The 19,718-nt window shown below is 43.5% G+C and overlaps 1 protein-coding gene across 1 annotated transcript in view; it reads left to right on the forward strand.

The window, feature by feature from the left end:
- DNAH3 (dynein axonemal heavy chain 3) overlaps window positions 1-19,472 on the forward strand; it is a 195,806-nt gene extending 176,334 nt beyond the window's left edge. The window contains exons 55-63 of the mRNA XM_027126693.1: window positions 2,479-2,704; window positions 5,651-5,895; window positions 7,468-7,584; window positions 10,968-11,122; window positions 11,986-12,153; window positions 14,079-14,221; window positions 16,591-16,795; window positions 17,510-17,647; window positions 19,076-19,472. Of these exons, the coding sequence (XP_026982494.1) occupies window positions 2,479-2,704; window positions 5,651-5,895; window positions 7,468-7,584; window positions 10,968-11,122; window positions 11,986-12,153; window positions 14,079-14,221; window positions 16,591-16,795; window positions 17,510-17,647; window positions 19,076-19,429 (1,751 nt within the window). The 3' untranslated portion in view covers window positions 19,430-19,472. The remainder of the gene's footprint in view (window positions 1-2,478; window positions 2,705-5,650; window positions 5,896-7,467; window positions 7,585-10,967; window positions 11,123-11,985; window positions 12,154-14,078; window positions 14,222-16,590; window positions 16,796-17,509; window positions 17,648-19,075) is intronic.
- The last annotated feature ends 246 nt before the right edge of the window (window positions 19,473-19,718 follow it).

The raw sequence follows: 19,718 nt of genomic DNA on the forward strand, positions 1-19,718 counted from the left end.
TTCTCACTGTTGTGGCTTTTCCTGTTGGCTCCGGACGCGCAGGCCCAGCGGCCATGACTCACGGGCCCAGCGGCATGTGGGATCTTCCCAGACCGGGGCACGAACCTGTGTCCCCTGCATCAGCATCTCAACCACTGCGCCACCAGGGGAGCCCCCCCCAGTGGTTTTTGATAACTTCCTCGCTGTGTAGAACTACCATATATATTTCAGGCTTATCTTGAACAAATGTTTCTCCAAGGAACTCCAATTCCTTTAGCAGGTGATGGTATTTGGAGACCTGGGGTTCCCATCACTACGGAATGCATCATTGATTGCAGACCTTACTTTCCACTAATTCTCTTTTCGGCTGTATCTAACCTGCTTTTTTAATCAGTGCTTTGAGTTTTTATCTTCAATGACGGTGCTTTCCATTTCTAGAAGTTTTGTTTTGTTCCAAATCCATGTATCTTTGTTTTCCATAGAACTCAGAATTTTGTTTTCCATAGAACTCTGAATTTTAGGCTACTGACTCAAGAAGCAACGTGGAAAAAGTAAGCAATTCTTCAGTGAGAAATTAAAACTCAGGGGTGTAGATTTACAGTACCCTATGGTATGGGATTCTCAAGCTGAGGAATTTCCCATAAAATTGATCCAGAAATTTCCCATAAAATTGATCCAGAATGACAAGATGCTGGGGACACCAGTGTCTGCATATGCAAAATTGTTCTGTTAGGGCACTCCTAAAACCCAAGATGTATCAGACTCCCACAAAATAACACAAACTTGCTGATTGTGAACTCAACAATAAAAAATTATAAACTACATGAGGAAATATATAAGGCATAATCACTATAAAGGCATAATCAGCCCATAGAACAATCAAAAGAATTAACCCCCAGTATTCTGGGGGTATCATGGGCTGAACTGTGTCCCTCCCAAATCTGTATGTTAAAACCTAATTCCCAGTACCTCAGAATGTGACTGTATTTGGAGATAAGGTCCTTCAAGAGTTAGTTGTGAGGTCATTAGGGTAGGTCCTAATCCAATATGACAGGTGTCCTTATAAGAGAAGATTAGAACACAGACACACTGACAGGAAGAAGACCATGTGAGGACACAGTGAAAATATGACATGAGAAAATGGCCACAAACAAGCCAGGGAGAGAAGCCGCAGAGGAAACCAACCCTGCCAGCACCTTGATTTTGGATTTCTAGCCTCCAGAATTGAGAGAAAATAAATTTCTGTTGTTTAAGCCACCCAATCTTTGGTTGTTTATTATGGCAGCCCTAGCAGATTAATATTGTCTCTAAAAAAGATCATAAAAGAAAAGCATCTAAAAATCATTAAAGAAAGAACACAAAGCAGATTTCTGGCCTTCTTACATGAGAGTGCAGTCGTTTGAAGATCCTAACTTTATAAAAAAGTCTCAGTTCTAGCGTCCCACCCCTTGTAAGTGCGAAGCTATATTCCCTGTGGACAAACTCCAACCACTAGACTGGTGAAATAAAGTATTGTATTTTCCAAAGGTGAAATACTATATAACCATGAAAAAGAATATGGCCTTTATATATGTACTGATGTGGAAAAGATCTAAGTGTAAAAAGCAAATATAGTGTTCTACAATTCATGTAAGTATAATAGTGTATACACATTTACTTAAATGCGGGAAATATCTCTGGAAGGACTCACAGAAAGGTGTAACATCGGCTGCCTCTGAGGAAAAGAGATGTGAAAGAGATCTATTTGAAATTTCACTGTCCAAATACCTGTTTTCCTAGTAAAATAAATTTACAAAAACCCAGTTCCTAAATGAACTTATTTGCAAAACAGAATTAGAGTCACAGATGTAGAAAACAGGCTTATGGTTACCAGAGGGTAAGCGGGGGAGGGATAAATTGAGAGATTGGGATTGACATATACACACTACTATATATAAAATAGATAACTAATAAGGACCTACTGTATAGCACAGGGAACTCTACTCAATACTCTGTGATGGCCTATATGGGAAATAACCTAAAAAAGAGTGGGTATATGTATATGTATAACTGATTCAGTTTGCTGTACACCTGAATCTAACACAACATTGTAAATCAACTATACTCCAATAAAAATTTTAAAAAGAAAACCCCAGTTCCTAGTTCTTTGGTTATGTGCTAACCTTTCTAGTTTGGAGTTCCCTCTTCATTTTTGGCACCTGGGAATTTCTCTTCCTTTCAAACTCTTATTTTTTTTTTTCAGTTTGTGTCTTTTTTTTTTTTTTATGAAGAATGTCTATCTATTTAGAGCAAAAGAAGAATCAGTAGTATCTTCGTTCACCATCTTACCAGAAGTCTAAAGCTTCCTCAGAAAGATGCTAATTTCATAATTAACAAAAGCCAGTGGCTTTCTTTCTGAGTCCAGAATTTTAATGTAACCCCTTCTTCTGTGTTGTTATTATTAATACAGTCTTAAATAGCCTGTTCTCTTTCAAAAGCCTTTTTTCTTCCTGATCTCAGGCCTGCTGAAATTTGCTGATGATCTTGGCATGGGAGGTGCCAAAACACAGACCATCTCCCTTGGCCAAGGCCAAGGCCCTATTGCTGCCAAAATGATTAACACTGCCATCAAAGATGGGACCTGGGTGGTCTTACAGAACTGTCATCTGGCCACGAGCTGGATGCCTGCGCTGGAGAAGATCTGTGAGGAGGTGATTGTTCCTGAGAGCACCAATATGGGATTCAGGTGAGATGCTGCCCCACCTCTGAGTCCCTCAGCCCCAACCTCAAGTTCCAGACGTCATGCTAATGGCTGGGAATGCAAAGATGAGCAAGACACAAGGGTATTGTGTAGACACAAGTTCTACCCTTAAAGAAGCTCTCAGTCTAGTAGAAGGCAGACCATAGATGAATAATGTTGATACCATGCAATACCTGCTGTACTTGTTTGAATAAGAATGGAAAAGGGAAGGACAATTTGGGGAAGACCTGGAGTACCGAAAGATGAATAGGAGTTTTCCAGGAAGGACATTCCAGGCAGAAAGGGCAGCATTTGTAAAAGCAAAGGAAAGACCAAGAAGTTATCCTATGATTCCTGGGTATACACTGTGAGCAATTGTTTTTGGGAGGTGATAGGAGATGTGCCTGGGAAGGTAGATTAAATGCCAGCAAATCGGAGCTTTAAAACTTATTTGCCTAAAAACAAAAAAAAAATCCACCCGTAGTCTAGGCACTTGATCTATCCTATACTTGTTTAGATCCATGGAATTTTAATCAATACTGGAAACAGCTATTTATTTTCTGTGAACTTTAAAGCCCAGCAAGACTGGGCCTAAGTATTTGCATTTAGAGGATGATGAGATGAAACAGACTTCAAAGCCCCTTTTAACTCAAATGTTCAGTGATTCTTTCATTCTGGGCCAGGGGTCAGCAAACTATGGCCAAATCCAGACTGCTGCCTGTGTTTGTACAGCTTGCAATCTGAGAATAGCTTTTACATTTTTTATGGTTGAAAAAAATTGAAAGAAGTATACTATTTCATGACATGTGAAAATTATATGAAATTCAAATTTCAGTGTCTATAAGTAAAGTTTTATTGAAATACAGCCATGCTCACTCATATACTGTCTACGACTGCTTTTATGCTTCAAGTAGTTGTGACAGAGACCATATGGCATGCAAAGTCTAAAACATTTACTCTTTGATCCTTCATAGGAAAAGTTTGCCAACTCCTGCTCTAGGCAACAAACTTTGCCGGTTATTTTTATTTTAGTCATGTCTGCCTGAAAATAGAAAAGCGTTTGGTGTTTATTTACAAAGCCAGATTAGGCCGTAGTTGATTGTGTTCATGTAAGACTCATATGAGATTCATGTAAGAGTTTAAGAGGAAATCCATTAATTTCAAGAATTCTATTTGGTTTTGGATGCTGAGTTGACTCATTGACCATCAGGGACATACTCAATGAAGAAAAATTATTCATGTTGACATTTAAGGTCTTCTGTAATATGATCTTAACCCAAGTCACAAACTCAAGTGCCTATACAATGAGGAATGTAACATAAATGAGTGAAGAGGACTGGGCACAAGAAATATTCCACTTTCCACAGTACAATAGCTATCACCATGGATGGGCAGCCTCAGTGTTGAATACCGGTAGAGAGTGGTGGGGACTGTGGTGAACTAGAGGCACATGCCCTGTAGAGAAGAGCAGTTACTGCCTACTACCAGCTGTTGCCAAGCAGGAATACAGGCCTCTTGTATCCAGATTTTATGACTATTTTAAAGGAAAGACGGGAATCTAGAACTTTTAAAAGAAAGCCCTAGATTTTTAAAAGTTGGCAACTACTTCAAAAATATGTTACAGCATTGTGTTGGTTTGCATGGTGAGAGTTCAACATCACCCATCTGCAGACTGAAGTCAGGCCACAGGCCCCCAGGTTATGGCCTCTTCCCTCCCCTCTGAGACCTGTGCCTGGACCACAGCAGGCTGCCCACTGTAGGCCTTACCACATCCCCAACTTTTCCTCCTCCGTGCAGTTGCTCAGCCTGTGTCCTGTGTCTTTAATGACCTTCCATCCCCAAATCCTCCTGTTGGAAACCTCTCTAATGTCTAGCAAAAAAGAAAAACAAACCCACAAAAATGAAACAAAACAGGATGCCACAGTGTGTATGTAACCTGAGCTTGAGTAAGAAAAACAAATGAATAAAAGCCTGGAAGACAATATGCCAAAATGTTAACCTGTAGATGGTAAAATCATGTATTTTTTTCCTTTCTAAATACTTTTACCTATATTCCCATTTCTTATGGGCATAGATATACTTTTATTATTTAAGAAAAGAAATCTTCCATATTCTCAAGACCCATTTCTAATGCCATTGGCCTCTATGGCAGGGATCAGCAAACTTTTCCTGTGAGGGCCCAGATAGTAAATATTTTAGGTTTTACACGACATGTTGTCAGTTGCAACTGTTCAGCTCTGCTGTTGTGGCATGAAAGCATCCATAAATAATTTGTAAATGAAGAGGTGTGGCCATGTTCCAATAATATTTTATTTACAAAAACAGGCTAAGGCTAGATTTGGCTCCCTGGCAGTAGTTTGCAGACTTCTGCTCTCTCCACCCCGTGGAAATCTCTTCTTCCCATGGACCCCCATGGCCCATTATTTCCCTCCCTCCCTGTGGTCTTGATTTTATAACTCCTTGGCATTCTGTTTGCTTGTCTTTTCTCCCCTCCCCAGCTCCCATTTCCCCTCCTAGCAGCAAGGCTGTGAGTATCTAGAAGCAAGAAACAATTCTTTTCTCATTTCGGCCACTCCTGGAGTGCCGGGTGTAGTATTTGACCATAATAGACGCTCAGAAAGTCCAGCAGGGCAGGAACATGGTGTAGTGATTAGGACAGGGCCTTTGGAGTCAGGGAGCCCTGAGTTCATCTTGGTTCTGCTGCTTCTAAGTGGTGTGTCCTTGAAAACCCCACTTGACTTCTCCATGCCTCTGTTTCCTCACTGGTAAAGGGGATAATAAATCATAGGGTGGCTGTGAGGATTAAAGTAAATGAAGGGACATAAATTAAATTCTTAGCTTGGGGTTCAGCATCTAGTGATGCTTAATAAATGGTAGTTATTATTTTCTGTTACTGTTTTTCAATATAATGTATTGCGTTGCCGTAAATAGTCGGGTCTGTTGTTCTTCCAGACTCTGGTTAACCAGCTATCCATCAGAGAAGTTTCCAGTCAGCCTCCTCCAGAATGGGATTAAGATGACCAATGAGCCCCCCAAAGGGCTCCGGGCCAACCTTTTGCGCTCTTACCTCAGTGACCCCATCTCAGACCCCGTGTTCTTCCAAAGTTGTACAAAAGCAGTGATGTGGCAGAAGCTGTTGTTCAGCCTTTGCTTCTTCCACGCCGTCGTTCAAGAGAGGAGAAATTTCGGAGCCCTAGGTGAGAGGTGGCAGCATACCTGGATTGCCTGGGGGAAAGATCACAGGCAGATACAGGGGTGCGTTCGAGTTTGTACCCAGGGTTGCCAGTAAAATAGGGTCTAAGTATGTTCCACGCGATATTGGGGACATATTTATACTAAATATGATTCGTTGTTTATCTGAAATTAAATATCACTGAGCGTCTCTGTATTTTTATTTAACAAGTCTGGCAGTCCTATAACCAGGTCAATATCAAAGTCAGGGAAAGAGGTGATGCTCCAGAATCAGAGGTCCCCTAATTACGGAAGTAATATGATAATGAGAAGAGGGGAGGCCCTTCCCTTTGGTGTATTTGCCTAGCTTGGGTATCATGGCCACTCTCCAGGGAATCGTCACCAGGTGATTTATAACACTTTAGGTTGCTCTCTTTACCTGTGCATAACAATGAAAGAAATACAGCTGGGACATCTGTTTGTGCTTCTCCTTGAAAAAATAAACATAAATTTCTTTATTAATGTAACTTATCCATGGCCTAACTTAAGTGACTCAGTATTCTTGTTAGAGCAGATCATCTGCTAAATGCAGATCCCATATCACCATGGTTTTAAGGTTGGATTATTTTTCTCTCACCCATGGGCTGAGTCTAATTCTTTTCTTGAAATGACCCACCTGAAGGTATTCTTAGCCATTCTTTCGGGTTACAAAAGGAGGCAAACTGTCCTTTTGGTGATTCTCTCAGAACATCCTCTTTCCTTCTACCTGCCCCAGTTAGCTCCACAGACCACCTGACCCTTCAACTGAGGGTTTCAGAGACGAGACAGCCAAAGGGGACACTCCCTCTACATCTGCATCTCACACACCACATTCTCCCACCATCATTCTCCCACCCGTGCCAGACCTCCAAACATCCATACAGCAGTTAGGCTTATAGTCAACTGCCCAGTTGTGTTCTCTCTGCCAGAACCGAAGTTTTTGTTATTTTATTACCTTTTTAATTTGAATGTGAATGTTTAGGAGGAAATTAAACGTCTCCATTGAGCACAGGTCCTACCATACCCTACTGTCTTACATCCAGCCTGGTTCATACATTTATGTCACTTGTGCAGCCCCACTGGGCATTTACCATTATAACACTTGAAAATACAAGCAGTAGTTTCTGCAAGGCCTGCCATCTAGTTCTCCCATGAGTGGGAGGAGGGGCATTCTCAAAGCTACCTTAGTTCTATTGCCCAGTCACAGACAGTGCTCTCTAGCTGTGCTTGGGTGTTATTTTTGGTGTTCGGTGCATTACCACGGTATTCCAGCCAGGGTGAATACCTCTCATTCCACAAATCCCAGGATGTTAACATCTTCCTTATCAAATGGGGGAGATCCATAAGGAAACTGACTTTAGAATGGATGTTTTCTCAGGCAGGATGTCTCCCACGTTGGCAGTAAAGGTCAAAGCTAATAGTTGGCCTGGTGCTTGATAGTCACAGGGCTGGAAGAGGCTCTTGATCCATAATGATGCTTAATTCCACCAGCTCAGTCTCTGAGTGGAAATTAAGAGCTCTCATCCCTGAAGCATCTAATTTATCTCTGCCTCATGCAGGTTGGAATATTCCTTATGAATTCAATGAATCCGACCTGAGGATTAGTATGCAGCAGATCCAAATGTTTCTGAATGACTACAAGGAGGTGCCGTTGGATGCTCTGACCTACCTGACAGGTATTTACGGAAGGAGGCTTTGGCAACCATAAACCTCCACGATTATGCTCCACCTTCCTGCTCCTCTGCTTCCATCTCCATTTGTTTACTTACTCACTCATGCTTTCAACAGACATGGAGCTCTTAATGATGCTGGTCACCATGCTGTATATTGTAGAACAAACAAACCAACAAAAACAAAAAACACACACAGAAAAATCAAGATCAATCCCTCCCTTTAAGGAGTGCACAGTCTACAAAGGGAGGGAAATATAACAAAATAAATAACTGTACAGTGATAAGTTCAGTAAGAGAAACATCTATAAGATAGCACAATGATTAAATTTCAGACATGGGGTGGGGATGATTAGGGAAAACCTCCTGAAGGCGTGAAAGATGGTTTTGAAGGATCAGTAGGAGTTTTACAAGTGGAAGAAGAAAGCGGGGGCAGGCGGTGGGAAAAAGGAAGGAGAGCGCTCCCAGCAGATGTGCCCTGAGGTGAAAGTGACACTTGCTGTTTTGTATTAAAGCAATTCATCAGCAACCTTTTATCAGTCGTCCAATATATACTAGTACATAATATGGAAGAATGTAAATATATAAGACTTGGTCACTGCCCTCAAGAAGCACACCATGTAATCCCAGAGATAGGAGATAAACTATAGATGAGCTAAATGAATGGATTACCATGGCCAAAAGTCAAAATGCAGCTCAATAGAAAAACCTGGGCATCTTCCAGGTCACACACAAGCTCCTCCCTCAACTCTGGATCCTTTCCCCAATCATACGGCAGGCACTTTACCTACATCATTCACTCTTCACAGCAATCTTATGAGCTTCACTTTAGCGACCCTGTTTTACAACTGACAAGACCGAGGCCTTAGAGCAGTGGTTCTCCACCAAGAGTGATTCTGTCTCCTAGGGGACATCTGGCAAACTGAGGAGACACTTTTTGTTGTCACAGCTAAATGGATGTGCTACTGGGTAGAGGCCAAGGGTGCCGCTAAACGTCCTGCAATGCACAGGACAGCCCCCTACAGCACAGGGCTACCCAGTCCAACATGTTAGTCGTGCCAAGACTGAGAAATCCTGCTTTAGAGTGAGTAAATTCATTTGTAAAAGGTGACCAAGACCTTAACTCAGCACAGTGTCTCCCAAACCAAAACCCCAGGGGACACACAACCTAAGTTCAGTGGAGTTTAGTTGGGTGAGAGAACTTTTCCAAAGAAATGACCCATATCCCCATTATTCCAGACCACACAGAAGCACATCCCAGGGCTCCCCTTCAGATCGCAGAATGAGTGCGTGATTGCCCTGGGATGAGGTCTTAGTATTGGACTGCCCGCAGCTCATAAACCAACCTGCTCCAACTGTGCCAGCTGGCTTGAGGATAGTCACTTTCCAACTGCACCGGTCAGGATAGACTAGTTAGTCTGAGATAACAAGCAGTCCCCAAATCTCAAGGGTGTGAGACATTTCTTGCCCATCCTGCGTGTCCAGTGTGAATCGGCAAGGGTGTCTGCTCGTTGTAATTATCTATCAGGGGCGCAGCTGGCAAAGGCTCCACCAAATTTTGACGCCACCGTCTCAACATACGCTTGCGTGGTCACTGCCACAGGGTAGCACTGACGGGCTGATGCCAGGAGTTAAACGTGCAAGAACTTGTCACCTGGCCCCACCTCACTGCCAGAGGCCCCGGGAGTTACAACCTTCCTGTGTACCTGGAAGGAAAGAAGATCAGATAGAGATGATTATTAGAGCTCTGTACTGACCGCAAGGGACAGACTGATCAAAGAGACGGGTCTTATTTGGAGAGTGGTTATCGAATTAGATGGGCCAAAGTCAAATACATTCTTAATCTGGTACCCCCAACCCTGTGGCAGAGCCAATGGAGAATCTAGAAGGGATATAAGGCACATCCTGGCCCCTTTAGGAACTTATGCTCTTGCTACAAAGAGGAGACATATAAGTAAAGAAATGTACCTTCCTTCATAAACATAAACCCCAGAGCCTATAAGGGTATCCCCTGAAGTAAAATTTGCTGATGAGAGAGTGGAGGTGGAACCCTGGATCATGACTCTGTACCTAAGGTTTACCTTCACTGGTAGTCCCTCTTTGGTACTCTCTAGCACTGCCATGCTGACTTCAGGGGGGAACTACTCTCTCTTTAATATTGTAGCTCTAGTGTTGTCGTAAACCTCTTTACAGCTGGGACAAACTATAATGTTCCAACTAAACTTTGCTAAAGGCCTGAGAGGTCAACAGAGAGAGACCTAGATGGTCTGGCTTAAGGTCAAATAGTTTTTGCAGGGCTCACATTACTCAGTGGGTATGAGCTTCCCCTTAGTCTCTTACTTCTTCCTTAATGAGCCACCAGGATGCTCCTCCTAGACATTTAGACCCCTCCAATACCAAGAGAGGCTGAGGCCTCCTCAACTTGAGTCACACTTCCTGTTTCATGTCTGTAGACCTGCTCCTTCCTAGAATGATTAGAATTGGAAATGAGCCCACCCTTCAGGGGAGCCCTTGCATGCAAACACACACGCAAACACACACACACACACACACACACACAGATGTCTTTTCCTTGCACACTAGTGTGTTGTCCCCAGCTTCCAAATACCAGGTGGTACCCACATACTGTGGGACCTGATCCAGCTAGAAAGTGCATCCTGGGTTGGTGAGACGGATTTGATGGCCCCTCAAAAAATTGCCTAATTCTTTTTGTAGAAATCTGCGTGTAGAAACCTGAGTCTCAGAGAATGATGTTGATGATGGGGATGGGGGTAGGAGAGTCATATCCCAAAGAAGTATATATAGGATAATCTTAATTTTCTAAACTATACGTATTTGTAAAAGCTGTAGTTGAATGCTTTCTATATGCTAAGCATTGTACTAAATGCTTTATAAGCGTTGTTAACCACAATGACGTAAGGTAGGTATGCAGTTATCTCTACTTCTAGACAGATGAGAAACTGCTAATAAGTGGCAAAAGTTGGAGCCCAGAAACTGGCTGTAATTGGAGCTCAGTACTGTCTCATGCCAGAGTTCTTGCCCTGAACCACATTTCTATAATGCCTTTCACATTTATGTACACATACACACAAATGTCCAGACAAATGTCTGGAAGATGCCTAAATGTTAACAGTTACCTTTGTTGGAATTATTGGTGATTGTTTTGCTTTTCTTTCAGTTTATCACTATTTTCTAATTTCTAATATGGTGAACATGTATTATTTTTGTGGCAACCATAATACCAAAAAGGCCTGGTCTCATCCCAAGCTGAGCATGGTTTTAGCAACCCTGTGTCTCAGCAGAGCTCCTTGGCTGGAAGAATCCTCTGTTTTAGGTTATTGACCAAGTTCATTATGGGCTCAACTCCTTCTTCTGTTGGTTGTCCCCAGGGGAATGTAATTATGGAGGCAGAGTGACAGATGACAAAGACAGAAGGCTCCTGCTATCCCTTCTGTCCACGTTCTACTGTAAGGAAATTGAGCAGGACCATTACTGTCTTGCTCCTGGAGACACTTACTACATCCCTCCTCATGGCTCCTACCAGGTGAGGGGCAGGGGAGGGAGAGGTCCCTCTGTCCCCCCAGAGGGGCTTGGCGGTCTCCATGTGGCTAGGGTTACAGTGTATCCAAGGAGGGCCCAGGGATAGCTTGGGCTTCCTGACTCGGGTCCATAAGCTATTTCAAATCTTCCCAAAAGCCTACAAGATACCCATTATTACTGTTTAATGAATGCTGGTCATTTGGTAGACAAGATCTTTCAAAATATGGGGTCCATCTGGGGAGAAGGGGCAGGGATGTTTAAGATGAAGCCTTGGTAGTGAACAGGATGGAAATTGCTACTTGAAATCAAAGGTTCAGAAGGTGGCAAAGGGAGGAACAGAAAAACTGGATGGGAGAATGATAAAAGGAAGAAGAAAACAAGAAATCTGAAGGAAGAATGAAAAGGGCTTACTTTCATCGAGTACCTGTTAATGTGCCGAAGCCTTATTCCTTCATAACCTCATTTATTTTCCCGCTTACAGATAAGGAAACTGGGCTTTCAGGTGACTAGCTCAAGGTTACACAGTTGGTTTAAGATGGAGCTAGGATCCAAATCCTGTTCTGCCTGAATCCAAACCCAGCTTTTGTCTCCAAAGCTAAGACTGCTGGGGGAGCAGGGAGGAAGCCAGCAGAGGTGGGAGGGGAGATACTCAGTCCATCTACCTTCATACTCATACTCACTCCTCCGAAACCTGCATGAGGGAAAGCTTGGGATGTCTTGGCCCCGGCGGTGTGTGCGTGTGTGTGTCTATGGCCTGTGCTACCGAAAGAGTGTGATTCCTGCATGGGTCTGCTCTGGCAAAACCTTGGGTGATCTGTGGGACCCCAAGGAACCTGAACTTATGTCAACTGAAGATTTCCTTTCCAGTCCTATATTGAATATCTCAGGAACCTCCCTATCACCGCCCACCCAGAAGTGTTTGGCCTGCACGAGAATGCCGATATCACCAAAGACAACCAGGAAACCAGCCAGCTGTTTCAAGGGGTGCTGCTGACCCTCCCTAGGCAGTCAGGAGGGAGTGGCAAGTCCCCTCAGGTAACCAGGCTTGAATTCAATTTCCCAGGCAATTTTTCATCTAGTGGGCATGCAGGATTGTGGCTGATGACCAAGAAGGCAGAAAAGTGGAGGCCTGGCAGACCCTTGAGGGAGGATGTGGGTGCTCTGGTCTTACTGCTGAGGTCTTTAAATACTGAGCTGGAAGAGCACCAGTGTTTCTAAAATGTCAGCTGTTCCTATATAACCTTCATGATTCATTGCTATATCCACATATCATCTGTATTCCATTTACATAATCCTTAAAACTAAATCTCTTTTGCTTAAAAACATTTATTTAAAAAACTGCACATCAGGACCATAAGTGGAAACCCAGTACCATTTCCGTAATGTCGCGACAGCCACAAAAAGCAAACAAAGGCTAAACATTATTAGGTTCTTCCAGATGCTGCTGCTGATGTCTTTCTGGCTCCTTGGGAAAAGGGGAGGGTCAGCAAGTGTTCCAGAGCAGTGTCAGCCCTGACCTGAGACTTTCTCCTTGAAGGGAATGAAAAGAAAAAGGTGGCCAGAACTTGACAAGAGAGTGACTTTCTCATCATGTGATTCAACGTTATTTGCTCTATGTCCTGGAAACACCTGGAATCATTTTGGGTATCTCTTGTGATCATTCCACACATTGTGAAGGACTGATCCTGGCTACCCTCCTTGGTCTACAGATGAGGGCAAAACAAACCCTGCAAGAAGTGACCCACTTCAAGGCATTCAGAAACACAGAGGCAGTGCCAGGCCCAGAACCACATCTCCTGACTCCACCCTGATCTCTCCTTTCCTTCTCTTCCCTTCTCCAGCTTCTGAGCTACTCCATGTTCAACCCTGCTCAGCTGTGGACTTTGCATACAGTTGGCCTTGCATATCCACAGGTTCTGCATCCTTGAATTCGACCAAAGATTGAAATATTCAGAAAAAAAAATTCCAGAAATTTCCAAAAGGCAAAACTTGCATTCACCCCACTTCAGCAATTATTAAAAAGCATTTACATTGTACTTACAATTATTTACATAGCATTTACATTGTAGTAGGTATTATGAGTAATCTAGAAATGATTTAAAGTATGGGGGGGAGGGGTGATGTGTGTTGGTTCTATGCAAATACTACACCATTTTCTATTAGGGACTTGACCATCTGTGGAGTTTGGTCTTGCAGCCAATCCCTAGTGGATACCAAGGGATGATTGTATTTGGTTTCTCAATTTGGTTCATAGTACCATAAGTGGTAATATGTGTGAAGATAAAGCAGCCTGGTTTGTGTGTCTCAGCTTAGGGATGGAAATTCCCCTCACAGTGGGAAGAGGGAAGGAAGTGTACATTCCAGCCTCCTCGAGCCGAAGGACGGCAGAGCTGTGTTTCTCTCCCACACCTCCTCTTCCTACTCTTCCTCTAGGCCTGTCCCCTCCCTACTTGGCTAAACTCACTGCCACGGGCTATTCTTAATGCTGAGGAATGGCCTACTGCCTTCCCAGGTGTCCATGTCACTGGGACAGAGCAAAGTCTCACCTGCACCTGGAGCTGGTCCTAAGGGGCTGGCTATGAGAGCCTTGGGAGATTGTCTCCCAGGGGTGACCTTGAAGATTTGAGCAGTTCTGCAGGGTTCAGCACTGCCCTGAGTCTACGTGGCTGGCTGAGCACGAATTCCCCACCTGGCCCTCAGGCCCTTGCTCAGGACTTTCATTGTTCAGCTTAGAGGTGATGTCCTCCCTAAGGCTGGGGGCAGGGGTGGGGGTTGGGAGTGGGTGGGATGGGTATCCTCCTTTCCCTCAGGGCAGAATTGGCTTCTGTAGGAGAGTTCCCAGAAAGGTCCTGTAGACTGTGTTTAAAAAGACAAAGGCTCACTGCTTCATGTTTAACTGGACAAAGCCACAGCCCGCTGGCCTTGTGTCTCATTCGCCTCTCTAATGCTTACACTTTAAGGAAGTGGTTGAGGAGCTGGCCCAGGACCTACTCTCCAAGCTTCCCAATGACTTTGACTTGGAGTTGGTCGTGAAGTCGTACCCTGTGGTCTATGGTGAATCTATGAACACTGTCCTAAGGCAAGAGCTCATCAGATTCAACAGGTGGGCTGTATGGTCTTACTTGGATCCTGGGAGTTGGTGTGAGGGGTAGAATCTAATGGGCAGTAACTAGAATGGACACTTGATAAGGGTTGCTGTGCAGAGTTGGTTTGCCCTACCTTGTAGGAAGGGCTGTAAATAGGGCCATCCCAGCATGTGTTGGCCCAGGGTTAAATCAGTTCCTTCTATTCATTCTCTCTCGTTCATTCATATGACATCTGTAAACTGGGGTGAAAACCAATACCGAGCACAGGCTAATAGTAAAAGTAATCATTAAAGCCACTTTTATTGAGCCTTTAGTGCTATAAATGGCTCCAAGCACCACTCATGCCTTTGCATTCAAACCACACCATAGTCTTTAAAAATATGCACAGTTAGTAATCCCTCTACCACTGTTTTACAAATGAGAAAACTGAGACAGAAGGGCTAAGTAACTTGCTCAAGGTCACACAGTCATTCAGTGGCAGAACTGAGTTTGAATCCAGGCTCTCTGATTCCAGAGCCCATGCACTTAGCCAGTATGTGAAATCAGGGTAAACTTAGAAAGGGGTGAGGAACAGTTCATCCCATTGCCGCTACCACAGGGGTAAGGAAGGGCTATTATAAGATGGCCATGGGGCTAAGGGTCTCCGGCCTTCTATTCTAGTCCCTCCTCACTTCTCCTCCAGGTACTAGAGCATAGAGCCCAGTGGGATCACCTTGATCTGATTTCTAGATAGTCAAAACTGAAAGAGTTCCCAAACACCATCTAGGCCAGATGAGGAAATTCATCACTTTTGCCTCCACGTCAAGGTTCTTGCTGCTCCAAATACTCTTCAGTGCTGCTCTCTCCATTTTGCTTCATTGGTCATTGCTCGGTTTTAGGGACAGCCCTGATGCCGAAAGACCGGTGACTTGAAGAATGTCAACTAAGAATTTGTTGACTCCCTTAGTCTTAGGGTTACTCCCTATAGTCAGTAGGCATTTGGCTGTGTGGATGACCAAGCCAAGTATGGCGTGTGAGTCAAGGATGCTGACTACTTGAGTCAGATACCTTGGGATGATGGGTTGTAGTCCTCGTTCATCCAGACACCAGGCCAATGGCTTTCCTCCTCTGCCACTCATTCTCTGCCAAGGTCACTGGAGCTCTTGGTGGTTACAGGGGCCTTCACTAGCCTTTACCACTGGCCATTGTGATAGAAGAGAAGAGGGTAACAGCAATCTTATATTCCAGTGATGCTCAGGGTTAACTACTTGGGGCAATATTGTAACGTACTTCCCCACTACCTTTTTTTTGCCTATTCACCCAGTGGTATGAGAAGCCCAAAATGACAGTTCAGCTTCCAATTCAGGGGAACCGTTATTGTGTCTTCTAGGGCAAATATTCCTTCCTTGAGTACTAAAAATCTTGAAACTAGCAGAGCTCATAGTTTCAAGAATAGAAAGAAACCTTTTCCCAGTAGGTTTCAGGTATGATAGAGGTCTGTGGTATAATCCCGCAGAGGGTGGTTTCGCTCTTGACTCCTCAGCCAAGCACATACACCAATAACACGCTTGAACCTTAAATTCCTCTTAATAGAAATGTTTAGTGGTTACACATCCAGGAATCCCTTTCTTGCGTTTGAGCCTTCTCATGTCCATTTGGCTGGGATTCCATAAGTCTTTGGACATGACAAGCTCTCTCTGGTAGCAGAGTCTTTGGCACTCTCAGCTGAATTCCCTCTGGACTTGATGAGGCCTCATAACAGAGGCCAGAGAGAGAGACAGGTGATCTTGGCATCTCTCAGGCTGCCCTTCAGCTGCCTTTTCTCAGGTATGCATGCACCTCATAGTCTATAAAAAGAACAACTATAGATCAGAAGCCTTAAAACTGCATTACCCTTTGACCCAGAAATTCTACTTTTAGTAAGAATATCATTATAAATTTCCGCAGTGATTAATATAGATGGATGTTCCTAGTAATGTTGTTTACAGTGACAACAATCTGGAAATAATATGTTTCAGTGATAGAGGAACAGTTAAATTAAATGGAACACCTTGCAGTCATTAAAAAGGACGATTTTAATTTGGTCTCTATTGAATTGGAAAGATGTTCCTTATATGCTAAGAGAGAAAAACAAATTACAAAAAACACATATATAGTATGATCCCATTAAAAAATAATTTGTGTTTACATATAGAAAAATCTAGAAAGATATACATCAAAGTTATCTTTAGGTGGTGAGATAATGGGTGATTTAATTTTTTCTCATCTTTACAATTCTTCTATCATGAATGTATATTATCTGACTTTTTAAAGGGAGGAAAAGTAAAAGGAGACTTGGAGTCAGTGTACTTGGGGTAGAATGAGGTCACTGGAGAGCCAGGCTGAGTCTGCTCCTTTGTTCTTGCAGATTGACCAAAGTGGTTCGCATAAGCCTCATCAACCTTGGCCGAGCAATTAAAGGGCAGGTTTTGATGTCCTCAGAGCTGGAGGATGTATTCAGTAGCATGCTTGTGGGTAAAGTGCCGGCCATGTGGATGGCCAAGTCCTACCCATCACTGAAGCCCCTGGGAGGCTACGTGGCTGACCTGCTAGCCCGCTTGGCCTTCTTCCAGGTACCTTGGAGTCAGGGTAACTGGGCACCTGGCATTCTCATTCAGGTGGAGAGGACGTTCTGAAATGACGGATTAGAGGCAGAGGGAGTAGGGTAGTCTCACAGCATCCTGGACTGAGCACCTACTGGAAACAGTCTTACCAGGGTTGAGGGCAGGAGGGAGACTTTTCAAAGTCCTTGAAAAGATTATAGCCTCTAGAGGCAGGAGTGGGAACCAGAATAAATGTCACAAACTGGTGTCTCATGGGCCACAGCTCACGGGCTAGTAGATAGATTTGGTTTGGCTGCTTGGTTATTTAAAAATTTGAGCTAGCATATGAACACTGGATTGTTACGTATCAAAATACAGATGTTTGTCCTGCAAAAACAGGAAGACCTGAAACGATGGACCTGCATTCCTGCATGGCAACTATTGCTGGAGATGAGTGGCTGTGGCTCAGCTTAGACAAGGCACACACTCTCCACTGCTACAGTCCCTACCACGCTCTACCGTATCCCTGGCACCCGCCTGCACCCGCGCTTTTCTTAAAGTAGAGATATATTTCATTGTACTTTTGTTTCAAAGGGGGAAAATATAAGCTAAACTGAGAGGGCTGCCTGTTTCAAGAAAGATGAGAAAAAGCCTATTTCCTTATGGGACTTGTTGTATTACCTGCCTTTGAACAATCTTTTGTTGTGTTGTTGACTTTGCATTTTTATTTCTGTGGCTCTCCAGGAATGGATTGACAACGGGCCTCCTGTGGTCTTTTGGATCTCTGGATTCTACTTTACACAGTCTTTTTTGACAGGCGTCTCTCAGAATTACGCTCGGAAATACGCCATCCCCATTGACCACATCGGATTTGAGTTTGAGGTAAGAGGCGTCTTGGGTTAGATCAACTCAAAGGGCCAACCAGAGAAAGCAGTGCTGTCCCTTTCCTTGAGTCCAAACATTTGGATCTGTTAAGGCTCAAATACTTACGAGATGGTACAAATGAAGTATTTAGCATGACTTAAAGTAGCTCCAAAAGTTATTCCCAACAGAATCAGAGGATTCCTAAGGCTTTGTCTCTGTGTGTATAAAAAGGAATCTTTCCAGAGGAAAATTCTGCCACAGTTGTACTGAGAAAAATGAAAGCACCTTCCACATTGTTTATTCAACATGATGGACTCTTCATTTGGAAGGATGTTAATGGTCTTGTGTAGTGCTTTGCTTAGAGTCAAAGGAATGGCCAATAGTCAAGTATCACCCAGTCCATATTTGGAGAGAAAGTAGTAAGATGGACTGTTATAGAGCACTGTAGAATTTTAAATGCTATAGAAAGATCCTTTGAAATCATCTAGTCCGGAGGTCACAAACTGATTGCCCTAGGTCTTTATTTAGTTTATAAATGAACTTACCTTGATTGGCCTTTGAAGACAATGCTAAGCCAAAATTAATGCAATAAGAAAGCAAAGTAACGGGAATAAACCCTGGAAAAAAGATAAAACTATCTTTTTTTGATGTTGAAATGATTGTATACCTAGAAATCCTAAAAACACACCTATCAGAATTAATAGAATTTGTAAGATGACTGGATACTGGTTAAATATACAAAAATCCTTTTCCTATTCTAGCAATAAATACTTAGAAATGGGAAAAAACATTCCATTAACAATAACAAAAAGATTAGAATTTGAATGATTTTAAATGGAGCTCGTGCTCTCTGCTTCACCATAATCCCCTCCACCCCGCTATTCTCCAACACCTAGACCATTTTCTGCATTTACCAGAAGAAATTTATCACCTCTGAATCTAAACAGTTGTATGCTGGAGCTGGCTCATACTAACTCACCAGAACCTGTTAAAGCTGGTGGTTAAACAATTGATAGGCTGAAATTGACCATGGTGGGAGTCTTTACACCACAGAAATTGACAGCAACTACAAATCAAGGTTTCACTTCTCCTGCTAGAGAACTGTTTTACCAACATGCATCTGAACCTAAGCCCTCACTACAGATCGAGGTTCAGAAAGGGGAAAGATTGTGCAAGGCCACTAAGCTAGGTAACAGTTAATGTGGCCTCCTGGCTCTTACTTCAGTGCATTCTCTGTGCCTGCCATATATAAGGGCAGCATGCTAACTAGAAATCAGACCTGGCCCATGTAGCAGGCAGGAATATTATCAGAGAAGCCCCAGTGTCCTGGGAAATGCATCCTGGGAAAGGCAGACAGTAAAGCCAGTTTGTACTTTTTCAATCTCTTAATGCTGCCTCATTTAGGAAAATGGCAGATAATGGAACTCACAGCTTCCTGTCTTCCAGGTAACCACACAAGAAACAGTCATGGAGGATAACCCAGAAGATGGGGCCTACATAAAAGGACTCTTCTTAGAAGGCGCCCGTTGGGATAGGGAAACGATGCAGATCGGGGAGTCTCTCCCCAGAATCCTCTATGACCCATTGCCCATTATTTGGCTGAAACCTGGGGAAAATGCAATGTTTCTGCATCAGAACATTTATGTGTGTCCGGTCTACAAAACAAGTGCCCGAAGAGGTATCCTCTCCACCACAGGCCACTCCACCAACTATGTCCTATCCATTGAACTCCCAACCGACAGGCCCCAGAAGCACTGGGTAAACCGAGGAGTAGCCTCACTGTGCCAGCTAGATAACTGATGGCATCTGTCTCAACACAGAAAATAAAAGGAACTTCATTCTTTTTTTTTTTTTTTTTTTAAAGAAGGTGTTGGGGGTAGAAGTTTAGTACTTTATTTATTTATTTTTGCTGTGTTGGGTCTTCGTTTCTGTGCGAAGGCTTTCTCTAGTTGTGGCAAGCGGGGGCCAGTCTTCATTCCGTTGCGCGGGCCTCTCACTATCGCGGCCTCTCTTGTTGCGGAGCACAGGCTCCAGACGCGCAGGCTCAGTAGTTGTGGCTCACGGGCCTAGTTGCTCCGCGGCATGTGGG

This window comes from Aethalodelphis obliquidens, unplaced genomic scaffold (genome assembly GCF_003676395.1).
Source record: "Aethalodelphis obliquidens isolate GAN/ISIS:26980383/991018 unplaced genomic scaffold, ASM367639v1 scaffold30, whole genome shotgun sequence".
Taxonomy (NCBI): Eukaryota; Metazoa; Chordata; class Mammalia; order Artiodactyla; family Delphinidae; genus Aethalodelphis; species Aethalodelphis obliquidens.